The 20,914-nt window shown below is 43.0% G+C and overlaps 2 protein-coding genes across 2 annotated transcripts; both read right to left on the bottom strand.

Moving 5' to 3' along the window:
• Nucleotides 1-4,133: 4,133 nt before the first annotated feature.
• LOC119477455 (trace amine-associated receptor 1-like) lies at nucleotides 4,134-5,249 on the bottom strand. Its single transcript, XM_037751544.1, has one exon. It carries the CDS (start codon nucleotides 5,247-5,249, stop codon nucleotides 4,266-4,268), a length of 984 nt encoding a protein of 327 aa, XP_037607472.1. The 3' UTR covers nucleotides 4,134-4,265.
• A 4,828-nt stretch (nucleotides 5,250-10,077) lies between these two features.
• On the bottom strand, nucleotides 10,078-14,919 carry LOC119477457 (trace amine-associated receptor 1-like). The gene is made up of 3 exons (XM_037751545.1): nucleotides 13,965-14,919; nucleotides 11,894-11,961; nucleotides 10,078-10,527 (listed from the first exon to the last, which is right to left on the bottom strand). The coding sequence occupies exons 1-3, from the start codon at nucleotides 14,917-14,919 to the stop codon at nucleotides 10,078-10,080; spliced, it is 1,473 nt and encodes a 490-aa protein (XP_037607473.1).
• Nucleotides 14,920-20,914: the final 5,995 nt, after the last annotated feature.

The following is a 20,914-nucleotide window of genomic DNA, read 5'->3' on the forward strand; positions in this document are numbered from 1 at the left end:
TTATACTGCAGTCAGTACAGACTACATGTCGCAGAAATTATACACCTAAAGCAAGAACGCCATTCTTATTCCACGTTTTTGCCTTGCACATTATTCGTCATTCATATGCCTTTTTGCGTGACTGGTCTTCAGTGGCAGGAGTAACAGTGGTAGTAGTGACAATTTACAATGTAAACCATGTTGCAGCCCTCCTGTAATGTTCTGGTTTGATGAACCAAATTAGCTTGCTTTAGAATCAAAACCAAAAAGCCTTTCATTAAGTTGTTGTCAAGGGTCAACGTGTCAAATGGGCGATGATGGGCGATGATGTTTCCCGCCTTTGTGACTGTCTGCCCCGCCCTAATTTGTTCCACCTGTGTCTAATCACTCTGCTCTCCTTGTGTATTAAGTCTGTGTGTGAATGGACTCCCCTTCTGAAGTTTCCCTGATCCGCCTATGCCTGCCACCAGGCGGTCCGCCTGATGTTCCCTGCTCCGCCTCTACCCTGCCCCCAGGCGGTCTGCCTGAGTTTCCCTGCTTTCCCTCTGCCCTGCCCCCAGGCCGTCCGTCTGAGTTTCCCTGCTCCGCCTCTACCCTTCCCCCAGGCGTTCACTCAGGCAGACTGAGTTTCCCTGCTCTGCCTCTGCCCTGCCCCCAGGCCGTCCGCCTGAGTTTCCCTGCTATGCTCTGCCCTGTCTCTAGGCCGTTCGTCTGAGTTTCCCTGCTCTGCCTCTGCCCTGCCACCAGGCCATCCGCCTGAGTTTCCCTGCTTTGCCTCTGCCCTGCCCCCAGGCCATCCGCCTGAGTTTCTCTGCTCCAGTTTTGCCATGCCGCCAGGCCGTCTGCCTGAGATTCCCTGTTCCAAACCCTATCCAGCCCTCCATTCCTCAGTTCTCTGCCTACTTGTTCCAGAGTCCCTCCTCCAGATGCCCTCCACCCACCGTACTAGAATTCAGCTAGGGACGTCTGGAATCCATTCCTTGAAGGGGGATACTGTCATGTTCCTGGGTTTTTGTTGTAGTTTGTTTCCTGTTTTATTTTGAAAGTCATTATTATATACAGTAATTTCCTTCACCAAGGCCGAGGGCCTTGAAGGAGGTTATGTTTTCACCGGCGTTGGTTTGATTGTTTGTCTATCTGTCTGTTAGCAGGATTACTCCAAAAGTTTGCGATGGATTTGAATGACATTTTTTAAAGGGCTGGGGTGTGGCACAATGAACAATCCATTCAATTTTGATGGCAATCCGGATCTTAATCCGAATTCAGGAATTTTTTTTAAGGATTCCGATCAGCCTGAGCATTAAGACCACAGGGTATAACACATGCGCAGTGTAACTGATGACGTGTTGATGAAGCGTGACCCCGCCTCCTACTGAGAGCAGAGAGATATGTGTGTGGAATTGTGGCGAGACATCGAGGTGCGGGAGCTGCTGGCCGTCAGTGGTGAGAAAGAAAAAAGCAGTAGATGATGGAATGAGAGAGAACATAGTGTAACATTATACAAACATAACAAGGCTGCTGAATAAAAGAGGCATCCAACGATACGTTACACGGAAACACACCGTGTTAATAATAAGCCGACCCCCTCAAGGTACCGCCAGCTGTAAGCTGTGATCTATTTTTAAAGTCACGCACCTTGGCGGACGTCTGCGCTATCCGAGTGCCATTCTAGTTATATATATTCTTATTATGATCCACAGTGTATACCGTAAAAAAACAACAAAAAACCCCAGTATATATATATATATATATTTATATATTCGGGGTTGAACGGTTCGTGTATTTGACCCGAACCATTCGGTTCAGTACTTTCAGTTCGGTCCGCGACATCCTTCCGGTTCGCCGTCACCCAAACAGCCGTTTATGTCTACTACTCACACGCGCGGAACAGAAACTCTGGAGCGTGAGTTTTACCCGGAAAATTTTGGCAGCACACCAGAAATGATATCAGCGCTGTAGCGCCTAGTTGCTCAAGATAGTCGAGCTAAACTGACAACAATTTGTGTCAAACTGTACGCCGACACTGTTCAACTGAAGTCGGGTTTATATGTGGACACTGGAAACATTTAATTACGACGGCATCAACCGAATGTGTCGATCAGCGGAGCGAAACAAAAGCAGACTGGATGGAGAGTCCGTTTCCCCACAGCGTTCAGACAGCCTCCCACTGCAGATTCACACCGTGCCAAAGTCATATCTAATGCTATAAGAGTGTTTATTAATGCATATACGACCTCACTCCATCATAAACAATACAGAATTAAGCATATGGTCAAAGTGCATGAGCCTTCACGTGTGAATGTTAGTCTGTTGTGCCTGCCCTGTAGAAACTAGAATAAGCAGCAGTTGAGGATTTACCAACAACCTTAAGATGGAACATTACATTTACATTACAGACAATTTATTCTTTCTTATTGACAATATGTCAGTATTTGAGTGCCTTAACTGTTATAGTAAGAATTATGATCAATGAGCCACTGTTAAATGAGTGGGAGATTACAAAAAAGCTATTTGTTTTTTAGCATGGTTCTGGTTGAGCTTATGCTTCAATGTATGGCCTCAGTTTATAATTACATCATATTTATATGAAAATAACAAAGCTGTAATTTTTGTTTGTACTAATTACTGTAGAAGACCTATTCTTTCAATTAAGATTGTCAATGAAGAAGTGTTTATGTTCTTTATGTAAGCCAAACTTTTGTTGAGGCAAATATTTGTAACTTATTTTTGCAAAATAAATGAAAAGCATGTGGCAATCAGAACATGACCTCCATGCTGTACCATAAATGTACCGAACCGAACCCAAAACCGTGAATCCAAAACCGTGATATGAACCGAACCGTTCAACCCCTAATATATGTATATATATTGAATTTAGTCTGTGTACTTCCCTCATTCAGTGTCAGGTTGTCTCCTTTTTTACCTGTGTTTTTCCTGCCATTCTGCCTGTGTTCCCTCTGTTCTCTGTATTTTACCGGTTTGTACTTAGTTTAGTCTTTGGGTTTTTTTTCCTTTGTATTTTGTTTTATCTCAACATGCGCCCTCTGTTTTTTGGTTTCCTGTCAGCTTTATGTTTTGACACCAGCTTTGCATTAAAGCTCGCCTTTAATCAAGTTTACCTGGCTGCCTGGTCTCTTGCGTTTGGGTCCCCCTTTGAACTGAAACCTTAACAGATCTGACTACTTTGAAAGTCTTGTAGTGTGAACTAGGTGTTACTTTTAGCAACAACATGATGGTTGGCCTTAAAATACGTACGTAAAATAAATACAAACAACGTAACATAAGTACGGAAAACGTGATAACAACCTAGTGATACATTTTTGTTTTTGCATTGTTTTTCTATTACGCATAAAGCACAATACATGTGTCCTGCTTATTTATTATGGCAGGACACATATAATCTTGATGATCATATGATTGTTGTTTAAAAGACAGGATTGCCCCCTGTATCAGCTAATAGAGCTTGAGGTGAAGCAATAGATGAAACATAAATGTATAGACTGGAAAAATAGTCATGGGTTTTGGGTTAATTAGACTAGAAGTGGGGTCCCCCATAGGCATGATGGTTACTAATTAAGCCATAGAGATAAACCTTCATTAAACTTTCAATATAAATCTATATTAACAATTAATAAAGAAACCCTAGCTCAACTAGCTGTAATATATGATATTATAAAAATTGGCCCTTCTGCATAATGAGTAATTTCACTTATTTACTTTGTATTTTTTGATGCTAATACTTTTATACTTTCACTCAAGTAACACTTTGATTGCATGGCTTTTACTTATAACAAAAAACAGAGCTTTACCTCCTCAAGGTGTCTGACTTATTAATGTAGAGATGATGACAAACCTAAAGTTTAGGTTATGTGCATATTTTATTCTTTTTGCTTGTCTCATACCTTTCTAAATAAATAGTTGTGCCACTACAGTGGCACATACTGAAAGTGTTTATGACATAAAGAGGTTCAGAATGGGACCAACAACTACATCAAGAGTCCAACTCTCTGCATGATGTTATCAATTTATTTTTTGCTGTGTTGGAAGTGTTGCAAATGTTGAAACAAGCACATACAGAATACACATGTACATGTGAGCATAGTGTGTTTAAGCTTTTTACATGATTGCAAAGTGACAGCTCACTGTTATGCACCTCAGTCAGTGTTTCACCTTAGTATGTAGTATATATTGCATAATTAAGAAAACATTCAAAACATGATGCTGCCTTACAGGTTGCAGAGTTTCATGACACATTCGTGAGCCTTTACAGCACTCCAAAGAATACGTCACAGCAGTTTCGTGTTCGTAAAATCACCTTGAAATATTTTTCCCGAAATGATCATTCTTAAAGCTGATCTGAACCAGCTGTAAAAGAAAGCATAAATGAATGGATTGAACATTGAATTTGACAGTGTGAGCAAGTTAAGAGTTTCAAACAGTGGCACCCACATGGGCACGTGATTCAAAACCTGACAGCTAACATAGAGAAAGAAAGGAGTCCAGCACATCAGAAAAACTCCCATAACAATAGCCAGGGTTTTGGTGGACTTTCTCTCCATCTTACTGGCAGTTGCTCCAGACTTTGTGTTCTGACAGGTTGTGTTCTGGATGCTGCGTGCCTGTCTCTGGGCAACAAGGAAAATCTTTAGGTAGATACAGAGCATTATGATCACTGGGAGATAAAATGAGAAAAACTGTGCCAAAATTCTTGCACGTCGAAAATCAATAACACAGTTTTCTTTACATTTTTCATTGATTAATCCTGGAATTGCACGGCCAATGGCAACTAAAACAGAAACACTCCAGCTTACTACAATCATGACTGCAACAACATTAACATTTATCTTAGTTCTATAGTTCAGAGGCTGACACACTGCATAATATCTGTCAATGGAAATACAACATGTATTCAAAATGGAAGATACGCTCAGTGTTGCATCCAAACTGTCTCGTACTTTGCAAAATAAATCTTCATAATACAAACATGAGCTAAGAGAGAATACCATGCTGAGAGGAAAAACTACAAGACCAACAAGCAGGTCCGCCACAGCCAGAGAGAGAATGAGAAAGTTTGTAGCAGTGTGGAGCTGTTTGAAGTAAATAATGGAGATTATTACAAGAAGGTTTCCACATATTGTGACAACAGATAATGAGCCAAGGAAAATAAATAATAAAACACATATTGTAGAAGGGGTGCCTTTCAGGATGTAAGAGCCATTATCTATTTCATAACAGGGATGTATGTCATTAACATTGTCTTCTGATGCCATGTTTCTGGGTTCCTGCAGATCAGTTGTCAATTGACGATTAACAATATGAAAAATCACATTAATTTAAAATATTTTTACCTGCATGAATGCAAAACTACAATAAGAGGTCCCTCTGTTGATGGGTGTTCTTCATTACTGTGCCACTGTGCACGATCTTTTTATCAACCTGTATCTCATTACCATAATGAATACATTCTAAAATGGTCCAATCAGAGGTGGGACTTTTCATCGGGATGACATTAGATGCCAGATTAACATACTATACTGTAGATGAGATTTACTTTTTAAATCCTTTTTGAATTATTTAATTCTACGAGAATTGCTAATATCTGAAACACCATTTAGGTAGGCCTAATAGGGTCTTTTCCCAAGGACATGAAACCAAAAGTCTACTGGCCTAACAAAAATGCAACCTACCCCCATGTCTTTAAGATTTTAGAATGAGCCCACTCTGAAAAGTTCATTCCAGGTTAGTCCTAATGCAATAATGTCATGATGCAAAACAATTCATTATTTTACAGCAATAGTAGTAGTTAAAGCCGTAATAATAGAAGGTACATTATTAGTGGCCTACTCTGTATCACGTCAAAGCATGTAATAGACTCACCTGTCCACCAGAGGATAGCTAGTTCACATAACACAACTTTATCACAGATTTTCCACCTCCCGACTATTTTTGGAGCTCCCCAACAAAAGCCCCAGATCAGAGGTACATCGGCGTTGGCTCACCACTCGCACATCGCCGCTCGACAAAAAGGCTCGCAAATAAGCTCGCCAAGAAGCTCGCCGATGCCTTGCAGACACATTCCAGATATCTAGCATGCTAAATATCTGGACCTGTCGCGGACTCCGGCCACGAGCTACAGCCAATGAGAGCGCAAGACACGGGTTTAGGGAAAACCTGGGGTAGGCGAGGTCACCTGTAACAATAGGAACTTACCGTATGTGTTGCAATTGCCACACGGAGCAAAGTTGTTGTTGCACCCAGAGGAATAAATAGCAAAATAGAAGTGTGGAAACCAGTGGAAACAGGCTATTTTGTGAACTAATGTAACAACAACCACGTCTTGCGCATGGTATCATGTCATTTACTTTGTATTCCTCGCCTGTTTTCGTGACAAAACGTAATTTGGAGACCTCATCTGGGATACTTTTTTTGAGGCGCTTAAGATGCACGAAATCTCACGAAAATTGGAATACGTATCAGAACTGGCGAAAATTACAAAGTTCTGAAGTGATTTGGCTCGGGTGTCGCCAGAGGGCTCCATAGCGCCCCCTAATGTAGGCAGGTTTGAGAAACAAATACTTCCATCATCACGAAATTAGAGTAGGTCATTGCCTACATATGCAAGAGCGTATTATATCTCTTAGATTTTTAGATTTTTTTGGCCAACAAAAAGTCAGCCATCTTGGATTTCGTACGTTAATTTAAAATTTACGAACACACGTTTGAGGACTTTAAGATGCACAAAAACTCATGAAACTTTACACGCATATTCACACTAGTAATTACTTCAATTTAGTGTTGTAATTGGGCTTGGGTGTGGCATGTTGGCTCTTAATCTCCCCCTTAATACTTTTAGCCTTTGAATATACCTTTGACGCCCTTGGTATACTCGAAAAATCATGAAAGTTGGATACCTGTGGACTTTTACGTGAATGTACAGCGATTGGGTTCAGCGTGTTAAGCGGGCTCCATAGCACCCCCTAATGCGTGGAAGGCCATAGTTTGGAAAAAGTTGATCCTATATTCATGAAATTTGGTAGGCACATCCCGGTCATTATTTCAGACATATTTCTTATTGGGTTTCATTAGCTCCTCCCAACCGGAAGTTGGCCATTTAGAATTTTGTGCATTTTTCATGTATTTTATGCATACGTTTACATACTCCTCTTAGAGAGTTTATCAGATTTGCATAAAATTTGGGTGGTATAACTCTCAAACTAATGTGACGCTAAATTGCGAAGGAATGTTTGATCGATATATCAAACTGTGATATCATAGGTCATGTGAGAAGATGCCATTTTATCACATACTCCTCCTAGAGGATTCAAGAGATCCATCTCAAAGTCAGGCAGCAGAATTTCAACGCCTTCACGATGCAAAATTGCGAAGCTTTTGTGTTTTCACAAAACGGCATTGTTGTGGCGGCGTGGCGTATTTCGATGTTTCGACATGACACATGAGGCTGTTGTAACTTGGCTTTACATAGTCCAATTTGCCCCAAATTTCACAAGCTGGATAAGAGTCCAGGCCTGAAAACATATATGTGCCATTATGAGTGATAGTCATAGCGCCACCTACAGGAAACAGGAAGTTGTTGTAAACAATACATTGTCCAATCTGCCCAAAACTTGACATGTTTTATAAGATTCCCGGCCTGAAGACATATACGTGCCATTATGAGTGATAGTCATAGCGCCACCAACAGGAAACAGGAAGTTGTTGTAAATTAAATTATAAATTGTCCAATCAGCCCCAAACTTGACATGCTTTATTAAAGTCTTTAGCGCCACGCGCTCCACGGAGAAAATACCCTCTAACTGTTGCGTGCCGTGTCCGACTTTCATGGAAATGCATAGCAGCGGGTACCCCCAACGTGCACAAAGGGGTGAGGGCCTGTTCAACGCTGCTTGCAGCTTTGATTATTATTATTTTATGTCTTTGAGTGCAAAAATGAGGTGCTGACATGGTGTGCTGGAGAATTTACATTATTCGCCATTGAAAGACAAACTGTTGTAACTCGTCTATACTTTGTCCAATCTCTCCCAAACTTGACCTACTTCATAGTAGTCCAGGCCTGACGACATCTTAATGGCAATATTGACATATAGTCATAGTGCCACCGACTGGCAACAGGAAGTCAGCGTTATGTGACAAACATCATCCTATTTGCATGAATTTGACATTGTGTGATCTACACTTGACATAGAGCAACATAATACCTTTCTTGCCCGTGTTCTCTAGTGCCACATAGTGAACACAGGAAGTGGTGAAAAATTGTCAATCCGTTATTTCCTGTTCTACTCAATACACGCAGGAAATAACGTCTAAATTGTGCATGCAATGTCCAATGGTCACTATTTTAATGATCTATAGCACATGGTTGAAAGTGCATGGCACAAGTGCATTTAGGGCGTGTCCAAAGTAAGGGGCTATGAAGGGTTATATTTAGTCTCTTAATTAATCATAGGTGTGTTTTGCGCAAAACAGGAATTAAACCAATGTCAAGATTTTAGTTTAAAGGTGGACCCAAACACAGAGAGACCAAGCAGGCAGGTGAATTTAACAAAAGTGAGCTTTTAATATCTAAAGCTGAAGTAACAAAACAAAGTTTACAAGAAAAAATAAACAGAGTCCAGACTTGAGGAAACAAACTAAGTACAAATGAAATACACCAAAAACTAAACTGAGAACAAAAACTAAATTACAAACCAGAAGGCACGAGGAGCACGGGCAGGAGGAAACACTAGGAACATGGCAGAACAACGCAGGAGTGACGACGAATTGTCAAAGAGACAGGGGAACACACAGGCTTAAATACACAAGGAGGGCATGATGATTACACAAAGGTGGAACTAATCAGGGCGGGGCAAACAATCACAAAAAGGCGGGGAAAAAAAACATAGAAAGGAAGTAAGAATAGACATGACACAGGAGGATTGAATTCCGGGACAAGAGGGCGCAGAAGATCTCTGGCGGGTGGCCCGAGGGCAGGGCAGAGACAGAGACGGGGAACTCGGGCGGATGGCTCGGGGGCAGAGCAGGGACAGAGCTGGGAAACTCGGGAACTTGGGGCTACGACCCAACAGGGACAGAGTCTTGGGACTGCGGCCAAACAGAGGGACAGGGACAGGGTCTTGGGACTGTGGCCCAGCAGTGAAAGGGACAGAGCATGGCTGAAACCCAGGCGGAACAGGGAGTGGCTGAAGCCCAGGCGGAGGCGGAACAGGGCGTGACTGAAACACAGGCAGAACAGGACGTGACGGAAGCCAAGGCGGAACAGGTGATGGCTGTGGAGACGAAGACCCAGCCGGAACAGCAGGTGATGGCTGCAGCCCAACCGGAACGGCAGGTGATGCTTGCGTCCCAAACGGATCAGCAGTGGATGGGCGGATGGTCCGGGGCAGAGCAGAGACAGAGCCAGGAAAACTTGGGCGGACAGCCCGGGGGCAGAGTAGGGACAGAGCTGGGAAACTCGGCGGACGGCCCGGGGGAAGAGCAGGGACAGAGCCGGAAAACTTGGGCGGACAACCCGGGGGCAGAGCAGGGACAGAGCCGGGAAACTCGGCGGACGGCCCAGGGGAAGAGCAGGGACAGAGCCGGAAAACTTGGGCAGACGGCCCGCGGGCAGAGCAGAGACAGAGCTGGGAAACTCGGGCGGACGGCTCGGGGGCAGAGTAGAAACAGAACTGGGAGACAAGGGAACTTGGGGCTGCGGCCCAGCAGTGAAAAGGACAGGGTCTTTGGACTGCGGCCCAGCAGGGACAGAGACAGGGTCTTGGGACTGCGGCCCAGCAGGGACAGGGACAGGGACAGGGTCTTGGGACCGCGGCCCAGCAGTGAAAGACACAGGGCATGGCTGAAACCCAGGCGGAAAAGGGCATGGCTGAAGCCCAGTCAGAACAGGATGTGGAATAAACCCCGGCAGAACAGGACCTGACTGAAGCCCAGGTGGAACAGGTGATGGCTGCAGAGATGATGACCCAGCCCAAACAGCAAGTGATGGCTGCGGCCCAACCGTAATGACAGGTGATGGCTGCGACCCGAATGGAACGGCAGATGATGGCTGCGGCCCAACCGGAACGCCCGGTGATGGCTGCGGCCCTACCGGAACGGCAGGTGACGGCTACGGTCCAACCGGAACAGCAGGTGATGTCTGCGGCCCAACCGGAACAGCAGGTGGTTGAGGCCCAATGGGAACAGCAGCTGGTAGTGACCCAACCGGGACAGCAGGTGGTTGCGGCCAAACAGGAGCAGCAGGTGGTTGCAGCCCAACCGGAGCAGAAGGGGTCGGCCGGACCCCGACAGGATGCTTGGATCAGGGGTCGGCCGGATCTCCGACAGGATGCTTGGATAAGGGGTCGGCCGGACCCCCGACAGGAGACGTGAAGCAGGAGTCGGCCGGACAGCCGAGAGGACATGTGGAGCAGGCGTCGGCCTGACCGCCAACAGGACACGTGGATCAGGAGTTGGCCGGACCACTGACAGGACATGTAAAGCAGGAGCCGGCTGGACCACCGACAGGACATGTGGATCAGGAGTCGACTCTATGCTCTAACAAAGTGCCTGACCACAAGTCATTTTAAGACCAACACACCCCTGGGCACACAGATGGGCGCAAGTACTTACACAACGTGGGCGCCGGGTAAAAGTGAAATTAGAAATGACAGTTGAGCTACGCTGTGTGCCGCTTTGCGATGGCTGTAAAATAGTGCAGGCAATCTTGATGATAATACGATTTTTGTTTCAGAGACAGCATTGTCCTCTGTATCAGCAAATCAGCTAAGATAAAACATTAATGTATAGACTGGAAATATAGTCATTGGTTTTGGATTGATTAGACTGGAAGTGGGGTCCTCCATAAGCATGATGGTTACTAACTAAGCCCTAGAGATAAACTTTCATTAAACTTTCATTATAAATCCTTAATGGATAAAGAAACCCCCACTTCAATTTCATTAAACTTTCAATATAAATCTGTATGAACAATGAATAAAGAAACCTTAGCCCTACCAGCTGTAACATTAAAGGGATCTACACATTAATGCATCAATAATTTTAATCCAGTAATATATGTTATTATGAAATGGGCCCTTCTGGATAATGAGTAATTTTACTTATTTACTTTGTATATTTTGATGCTAATACTTTTGTGCTTTCACTCAAGTAACACTTTGATCGCATGGCTTTTACTTGTAACAAAGTATTTCTACACTGTGGTATTTCTACTCTTGCTTCAGTAAAATATCTGAGTACTTCTTCCTCCACTGGCTCTATCCATAATGGTTTTGTCATTTTTGAATAAAGAACACGTTTGAATGCCAAAACAGAACTTGGCCTCCTCAAGGTGTTTGACACATTAATGTAGAGATGATGACAAACTCTCAGGCCTAAAGTTTGGGTTATGTGCATATTTTATTCTTTTTGCTTGTCTCATACCTTTCTAAATAGTTGTACCAATTACAATGGCACATAGTGAAAGTGTTCATAACAGAAAAAGGTTCAGAATGGGGCCAACAATTACATTTAGAGTCCAACTGTGTGAAGTGTGAACATTTTACTTAATAAAAGTGTCATATAGTGCCAGGAAGTGTTGGAACAAGCCCATATAGAATATATATGTACAAGTGAGCATATTGTGTTTAAGCTATTTACATGATTGCATAAACTGACAGCTCACTATAATAAACCTTTGTGCCTCAGTCAGTGTTTCACCTTAGTATGTCATTTTCATTGCATAATTTAAAAAAACATGCAAAACATGACGCTGAGTTACAGGTTGCAGAGTTGAATGACACGTGCTTGATCTTTATTGTGCCAAATTTGATGGGAACTGAGTCGCTCGTTGGCTATTTCACCACCCCAACAAAATGTGTCACAGCAGTTTTGTGTTCGTAAAATCACCTTGAAATATTTTTACCGAAATGATCATTCTGAAAGCTGATCTGAACCAGCTGTAAAAGAAAGCATAAATAAATGGATTGAGCACTGAATTTGACAGTGAGAGCCAGATAAAACTTTCAAACAGTGGGGCAAACACTGAAATGTGATTCAAAAGCTGAAAGGTAAAACAGAGAAAGAAAGGAGTCCAGCACATCAGAAAAACTCCCATAACAATAGCCAGAGTTTTGGTGGCCTTTCTCTGCATCTTACTGGCAGTTGCTCCAGACTTTGTGCTCTGACAGGTTGTGTTCTGGATGCTGCGTGCCTGTCTCTGTGCCACCATCAAAATCTTTAGGTAAATACAGACCATCATGATCACTGGGAGATAAAATTATATAATAGGTCCAATGGTGTTTTCTATGGTCTGAAACTAGCAATGACATTTGCGATGCGCTGTGTACCGCTTTGCGCCGGCTGTAAGACAGTGCACGCAAACTTGATGATGATATAATTTTTGTTTAAGAGACAGAATTGCCCTCTGTATCAGCTAATCTGCTAAAACAAAACATTAATGTTGTTGTTTGAGGGTTTTTGTTGTAGTTTGTTATATATATATAATTATATTATATATTAATTATATTATATTATAATTATATTATATATTATGTATTTAGTCTGTGTACTTCCCTCATTCAGTGTCAGGTTGTCTCCTTTTTTACCTGTGTTTTTCCTGCCATTCTGCCTGTGTTCCCTCTGTTCTCTGTATTTTACCGGTTTGTACTTAGTTTAGTCTTTGGGTTTTTTTTCCTTTGTATTTTGTTTTATCTCAGCCTGCGCCCTCTGTTTTTTGGTTTCCTGTCAGCTTTATGTTTTGACACCAGCTTTGCATTAAAGCTCGCCTTTAATCAAGTTTACCTGGCTGCCTGGTCTCTTGCGTTTGGGTCCTCCTTTGAACTGAAACCTTAACAGATCTGACTACTTTGAAAGTCTTGTAGTGTGAACTAGGTGTTACTTTTAGCAACAACATGATGGTTGGCCTTAAAATACGTACGTAAAATAAATACAAACAACGTAACATAAGTACGGAAAATGTGATAACAACCTAGTGATACATTTTTGTTTTTGCATTGTTTTTCTATTACGCATAAAGCACAATACATGTGTCCTGCTTATTTATTATGGCAGGACACATATAATCTTGATGATCATATGATTGTTGTTTAAAAGACAGGATTGCCCCCTGTATCAGCTAATAGAGCTTGAGGTGAAGCAATAGATGAAACATAAATGTATAGACTGGAAAAATAGTCATGGGTTTTGGGTTAATTAGACTAGAAGTGGGGTCCCCCATAGGCATGATGGTTACTAATTAAGCCATAGAGATAAACCTTCATTAAACTTTCAATATAAATCTATATTAACAATTAATAAAGAAACCCTAGCTCAACTAGCTGTAATATATGATATTATAAAAATTGGCCCTTCTGCATAATGAGTAATTTCACTTATTTACTTTGTATTTTTTGATGCTAATACTTTTATACTTTCACTCAAGTAACACTTTGATTGCATGGCTTTTACTTATAACAAAAAACAGAGCTTTACCTCAAGGTGTCTGACTTATTAATGTAGAGATGATGACAAACCTAAAGTTTAGGTTATGTGCATATTTTATTCTTTTTGCTTGTCTCATACCTTTCTAAATAAATAGTTGTGCCACTACAGTGGCACATACTGAAAGTGTTTATGACATAAAGAGGTTCAGAATGGGACCAACAACTACATCAAGAGTCCAACTCTCTGCATGATGTTATCAATTTATTTTTTGCTGTGTTGGAAGTGTTGCAAATGTTGAAACAAGCACATACAGAATACACATGTACATGTGAGCATAGTGTGTTTAAGCTTTTTACATGATTGCAAAGTGACAGCTCACTGTTATGCACCTCAGTCAGTGTTTCACCTTAGTATGTAGTATATATTGCATAATTAAGAAAACATTCAAAACATGATGCTGCCTTACAGGTTGCAGAGTTTCATGACACATTCGTGAGCCTTTACAGCACTCCAAAGAATACATCACAGCAGTTTCGTGTTCGTAAAATCACCTTGAAATATTTTTCCCGAAATGATCATTCTTAAAGCTGATCTGAACCAGCTGTAAAAGAAAGCATAAATGAATGGATTGAACATTGAATTTGACAGTGTGAGCCAGTTAAGAGTTTCAAACAGTGGCACCCACATGGGCACGTGATTCAAAACCTGACAGCTAACATAGAGAAAGAAAGGAGTCCAGCACATCAGAAAAACTCCCATAACAATAGCCAGGGTTTTGGTGGACTTTCTCTCCATCTTACTGGCAGTTGCTCCAGACTTTGTGTTCTGACAGGTTGTGTTCTGGATGTTGCGTGCCTGTCTCTGGGCAACAAGGAAAATCTTTAGGTAGATACAGAGCATTATGATCACTGGGAGATAAAATGAGAAAAACTGTGCCAAAATTCTTGCACGTCGAAAATCAATAACACAGTTTTCTTTACATTTTTCATTGATTAATCCTGGAATTGCACGGCCAATGGCAACTAAAACAGAAACACTCCAGCTTACTACAATCATGACTGCAACAACATTAACATTTATCTTAGTTCTATAGTTCAGAGGCTGACACACTGCATAATATCTGTCAATGGAAATACAACATGTATTCAAAATGGAAGATACGCTCAGTGTTGCATCCAAACTGTCTCGTACTTTGCAAAATAAATCTTCATAATACAAACATGAGCTAAGAGAGAATACCATGCTGAGAGGAAAAACTACAAGACCAACAAGCAGGTCCGCCACAGCCAGAGAGAGAATGAGAAAGTTTGTAGCAGTGTGGAGCTGTTTGAAGTAAATAATGGAGATTATTACAAGAAGGTTTCCACATATTGTGACAACAGATAATGAGCCAAGGAAAATAAATAATAAAACACATATTGTAGAAGGGGTGCCTTTCAGGATGTAAGAGCCATTATCTATTTCATAACAGGGATGTATGTCATTAACATTGTCTTCTGATGCCATGTTTCTGGGTTCCTGCAGATCAGTTGTCAATTGACGATTAACAATATGAAAAATCACATTAATTTAAAATATTTTTACCTGCATGAATGCAAAACTACAATAAGAGGTCCCTCTGTTGATGGGTGTTCTTCATTACTGTGCCACTGTGCACGATCTTTTTATCAACCTGTATCTCATTACCATAATGAATACATTCTAAAATGGTCCAATAAGATGTGGGACTTTTCATCGGGATGACATTAGATGCCAGATTAACATACTATACTGTAGATGAGATTTACTTTTTAAATCCTTTTTGAATTATTTAATTCTACGAGAATTGCTAATATCTGAAACACCATTTAGGTAGGCCTACTAGGGTCTTTTCCCAAGGACATGAAACCAAAAGTCTACTGGCCTAACAAAAATGCAACCTACCCCCATGTCTTTAAGATTTTAGAATGAGCCCACTCTGAAAAGTTCATTCCAGGTTAGTCCTAATGCAATAATGTCATGATGCAAAACAATTCATTATTTTACAGCAATAGTAGTAGTTAAAGCCGTAATAATAGAAGGTACATTATTAGTGGCCTACTCTGTATCACGTCAAAGCATGTAATAGACTCACCTGTCCACCAGAGGATAGCACGTTTGCCTCGCCGAGGCATGAATTTTACACACGTTTATGAAGGTGCAGTACCAGCAGGGGTCAACAAAACTGCTCACTTTGGTTTGGGCAACTAAACCACTTATAGCTAGTTCACATAACACAACTTTATCACAGATTTTCCACCTCCCGACTATTTTTGGAGCTCCCCAACAAAAGCCCCAGATCAGAGGTACATCGGCGTTGGCTCACCACTCGCACATCGCCGCTCGACAAAAAGGCTCGCAAATAAGCTCGCCAAGAAGCTCGCTGATGCCTTGCAGACACATTCCAGATATCTAGCATGCTAAATATCTGGACCTGTCGCGGACTCCGGCCACGAGCTACAGCCAATGAGAGCGCAAGACACGGGTTTAGGGAAAACCTGGGGTAGGCGAGGTCACCTGTAACAATAGGAACTTACCGTATGTGTTGCAATTGCCACACGGAGCAAAGTTGTTGTTGCACCCAGAGGAATAAATAGCAAAATAGAAGTGTGGAAACCAGTGGAAACAGGCTATTTTGTGAACTAATGTAACAACAACCACGTCTTGCGTATGGTATCATGTCATTTACTTTGTATTCCTCGCCTGTTTTCGTGACAAAACGTAATTTGGAGACCTCATCTGGGATACTTTTTTTGAGGCGCTTAAGATGCACGAAATCTCACGAAAATTGGAATACGTATCAGAACTGGCGAAAATTACAAAGTTCTGAAGTGATTTGGCTCGGGTGTCGCCAGAGGGCTCCATAGCGCCCCCTAATGTAGGCAGGTTTGAGAAACAAATACTTCCATCATCACGAAATTAGAGTAGGTCATTGCCTACATATGCAAGAGCGTATTATATCTCTTAGATTTTTAGATTTTTTTGGCCAACAAAAAGTCAGCCATCTTGGATTTCGTACGTTAATTTAAAATTTACGAACACACGTTTGAGGACTTTAGGATGCACAAAAACTCATGAAACTTTACACGCATATTCACACTAGTAATTACTTCAATTTAGTGTTGTAATTGGGCTTGGGTGTGGCATGTTGGCTCTTAATCTCCCCCTTAATACTTTTAGCCTTTGAATATACCTTTGACGCCCTTGGTATACTCGAAAAATCATGAAAGTTGGATACCTGTGGACTTTTACGTGAATGTACAGCGATTGGGTTCAGCGTGTTAAGCGGGTTCCATAGCGCCCCTTAATGCGTGGAAGGCAATAGTTTGGAAAAAGTTGATCCTATATTCATGAAATTTGGTAGGCACATCCCGATCATTATTTCAGACATATTTCTTATTAGGTTTCATTAGCTCCGCCCACGCGGAAGTTGGCCATTTAGAATTTTGTGCATTTTTCATGTATTTTATGCATACGTTTACATACTCCTCTTAGAGAGTTCATCAGATTTGCGAATGTTTGATCGATATATCAAACTGTGATATCATAGGTCATGTGAGAAGATGCCATTTTATCACATACTCCTCCTAGAGGATTCAAGAGATCCATCTCAAAGTCAGGCAGCAGAATTTCAACACCTTCACGATGCAAAATTGCGAAGCTTTTGTGTTTTCACAAAACGGCATTGTTGTGGCGGCGTGGCGTATTTCGATGTTTCGACATGACACATGAGGCTGTTGTAACTTGGCTTTACATAGTCCAATTTGCCCCAAATTTCACAAGCTGGATAAGAGTCCAGGCCTGAAAACATATATGTGCCATTATGAGTGATAGTCATAGCGCCACCTACAGGAAACAGGAAGTTGTTGTAAACAATACATTGTCCAATCTGCCCAAAACTTGACATGTTTTATAAGATTCCCGGCCTGAAGACATATACGTGCCATTATGAGTGATAGTCATAGCGCCACCAACAGGAAACAGGAAGTTGTTGTAAATTAAATTATAAATTGTCCAATCAGCCCCAAACTTGACATGCTTTATTAAAGTCTTTAGCGCCACGCGCTCCACGGAGAAAATACCCTCTAACTGTTGCGTGCCGTGTCCGACTTTCATGGAAATGCATAGCAGCGGGTACCCCCAACGTGCACAAAGGGGTGAGGGCCTGTTCAACGCTGCTTGCAGCTTTGATTATTATTATTTTATGTCTTTGAGTGCAAAAATGAGGTGCTGACATGGTGTGCTGGAGAATTTACATTATTCGCCATTGAAAGACAAACTGTTGTAACTCGTCTATACTTTGTCCAATCTCTCCCAAACTTGACCTACTTCATAGTAGTCCAGGCCTGACGACATCTTAATGGCAATATTGACATATAGTCATAGTGCCACCGACTGGCAACAGGAAGTCAGCGTTATGTGACAAACATCATCCTACTTGCATGAATTTGACATTGTGTGATCTACACTTGACATAGAGCAACATAATACCTTTCTTGCCCGTGTTCTCTAGTGCCACATAGTGAACACAGGAAGTGGTGAAAAATTGTCAATCCGTTATTTCCTGTTCTACTCAATACACGCAGGAAATAACGTCTAAATTGTGCATGCAATGTCCAATGGTCATTATTTTAATGATCTATAGTACATGGTTGAAAGTGCATGGCGCAAGTGCATTTAGGGCGTGTCCAAAGTAAGGGGCTATGGAGGGTTATATTTAGTCTCTTAATTAATCATAGGTGTGTTTTGCGCAAAACAGGAATTAAACCAATGTCAAGATTTTAGTTTAAAGGTGGACCCAAACACAGAGAGACCAAGCAGGCAGGTGAATTTAACAAAAGTGAGCTTTTAATATCTAAAGCTGAAGTAACAAAACAAAGTTTACAAGAAAAAATAAACAGAGTCCAGACTTGAGGAAACAAACTAAGTACAAATGAAATACACCAAAAACTAAACTGAGAACAAAAACTAAATTACAAACCAGAAGGCACAAGGAGCACGGGCAGGAGGAAACACTAGGAACATGGCAGAACAACGCAGGAGTGACGACGAATTGACAAAGAGACAGGGGAACACACAGGCTTAAATACATAAGGAGGGCATGATGATTACACAAAGGTGGAACTAATCAGGGCGGGGCAAACAATCACAAAAAGGCGGGAAAAAAAAACATAGAAAGGAAGTAAGAATAGACATTACACAGGAGGATTGAATTCCGGGACAAGAGGGCACAGAAGATCTCTGGCGGGTGGCCCGAGGGCAGGGCAGAGACAGAGACGGGGAACTCGGGCGGATGGCTCGGGGGCAGAGCAGGGACAGAGCTGGGAAACTCGGGAACTTCGGGCTACGGCCCAACAGGGACAGAGTCTTGGGACTGCGGCCAAACAGAGGGACAGGGACAGGGTCTTGGGACTGTGGCCCAGCAGTGAAAGGGACAGAGCATGGCTGAAACCCAGGCAGAACAGGGAGTGGCTGAAGCCCAGGCGGAGGCGGAACAGGGCGTGACTGAAACACAGGCAGAACAGGACGTGACTGAAGCCAAGGCGGAACAGGTGATGGCTGCAGAGACGACGACCTAGCCGGAACAGGTGATGGCTGTGGAGACGAAGACCCAGCCGGAACAGCAGGTGATGGCTGCGGCCCAACCGGAACGGCAGGTGATGCTTGCGTCCCAAACGGATCAGCAGTGGATGGGCGGATGGTCCGGGGCAGAGCAGAGACAGAGCCAGGAAAACTTGGGCGGACAGCCCGGGGGCAGAGTAGGGACAGAGCTGGGAAACTCGGCGGACGGCCCGGGGGAAGAGCAGGGACAGAGCCGGAAAACTTGGGCGGACAACCCGGGGGCAGAGCAGGGACAGAGCCGGGAAACTCGGCGGACGGCCCAGGGGAAGAGCAGGGACAGAGCCGGAAAACTTGGGCAGACGGCCCGCGGGCAGAGCAGAGACAGAGCCGGGAAACTCGGGCGGACGGCTCGGGGGCAGAGTAGAAACAGAACTGGGAGACAAGGGAACTTGGGGCTGCGGCCCAGCAGTGAAAAGGACAGGGTCTTTGGACTGTGGCCCAGCAGGGACAGAGACAGGGTCTTGGGACTGCGGCCCAGCAGGGACAGGGACAGGGACAGGGTCTTGGGACCGCGGCCCAGCAGTGAAAGACACAGGGCATGGCTGAAACCCAGGCGGAAAAGGGCATGGCTGAAGCCCAGTCAGAACAGGATGTGGAATAAACCCCGGCAGAACAGGACCTGACTGAAGCCCAGGTGGAACAGGTGATGGCTGCAGAGATGATGACCCAGCCCAAACAGCAAGTGATGGCTGCGGCCCAACCGGAACAGCAGGTGGTTGCGGCCTAACAGGAGCATCAGGTGGTTGCAGCCCAACCGGAGCAGAAGGGGTCGGCCGGACCCCGACAGGATGCTTGGATCAGGGGTCGGCCGGATCTCCGACAGGATGCTTGGATCAGGGGTCGGCCGGACCCCCGACAGAAGACGTGAAGCAGGAGTCGGCTGGACAGCCGAGAGGACATGTGGAGCAGGCGTCGGCCTGACCGCCAACAGGACACGTGGATCAGGAGTTGGCCGGACCACTGACAGGACATGTAGAGCAGGAGCCGGCTGGACCACCGACAGGACATGTGGATCAGGAGTCGACTCTATGCTCTAACAAAGTGCCTGACCACAAGTCATTTTAAGACCAACACACCCCTGGGCACACAGATGGGCGCAAGTACTTACACAACGTGGGCGCCGGGTAAAAGTGAAATTAGAAATGACAGTTGAGCTACGCTGTGTGCCCCTTTGCGATGGCTGTAAGATAGTGCAGGCAATCTTGATGATAATACGATTTTTGTTTCAGAGACAGCATTGTCCTCTGTATCAGCAAATCAGCTAAGATAAAACATTAATGTATAGACTGGAAATATAATCATTGGTTTTGGATTGATTAGACTGGAAGTGGGGTCCTCCATAAGCATGATGGTTACTAACTAAGCCCTAGAGATAAACTTTCATTAAACTTTCATTATAAATCCTTAATGGATAAAGAAACCCCCACTTCAATTTCATTAAACTTTCAATATAAATCTGTATGAACAATGAATAAAGAAACCCTAGCTCTACCAGCTGTAACATTAAAGGGATCTACACATTAATGCATCAATAATTTTAATCCAGTAATATACGTTATTATGAAATGGGCCCTTCTGGATAATGAGTAATTTTACTTATTTACTTTGTATATTTTGATGCTAATACTTTTGTGCTTTCACTCAAGTAACACTTTGATCGCATGGCTTTTACTTGTAACAAAGTATTTCTACACTGTGGTATTTCTACTCTTGCTTCAGTAAAAGATCTGAGTACTTCTTCCTCCACTGGCTCTATCCATAATGGTTTTGTCATGGTTGAATAAAGAACACGTTTGAATGCCAAAACAGAACTTGGCCTCCTCAAGGTGTTTGACACATTAATGTAGAGATGATGACAAAC

Source organism: Sebastes umbrosus, chromosome 18 (assembly GCF_015220745.1).
Source record: "Sebastes umbrosus isolate fSebUmb1 chromosome 18, fSebUmb1.pri, whole genome shotgun sequence".
NCBI lineage: Eukaryota > Metazoa > Chordata > Actinopteri > Perciformes > Sebastidae > Sebastes > Sebastes umbrosus.

What these genes read in the sequence shown, in the direction of transcription:
- LOC119477455 (XM_037751544.1), bottom strand. Translation starts at nt 5,249, where the DNA reads ATGGCATCAGAAGACAATGTTAATGACATACATCCCTGTTATGAAATA.
- LOC119477457 (XM_037751545.1), bottom strand. Translation starts at nt 14,919, where the DNA reads ATGGCATCAGAAGACAATGTTAATGACATACATCCCTGTTATGAAATA. An exon ending in TTCGGGAAAAATATTTCAAG is followed by an intron (nt 11,962 to 13,964) that starts GTGATTTTACGA and finishes TGTCAAATTCAG; the next exon opens with TGCTCAATCCATTTATTTAT. An exon ending in CTTTCAGAATGATCATTTCG is followed by an intron (nt 10,528 to 11,893) that starts GTAAAAATATTT and finishes GCACTTTGTTAG; the next exon opens with AGCATAGAGTCGACTCCTGA.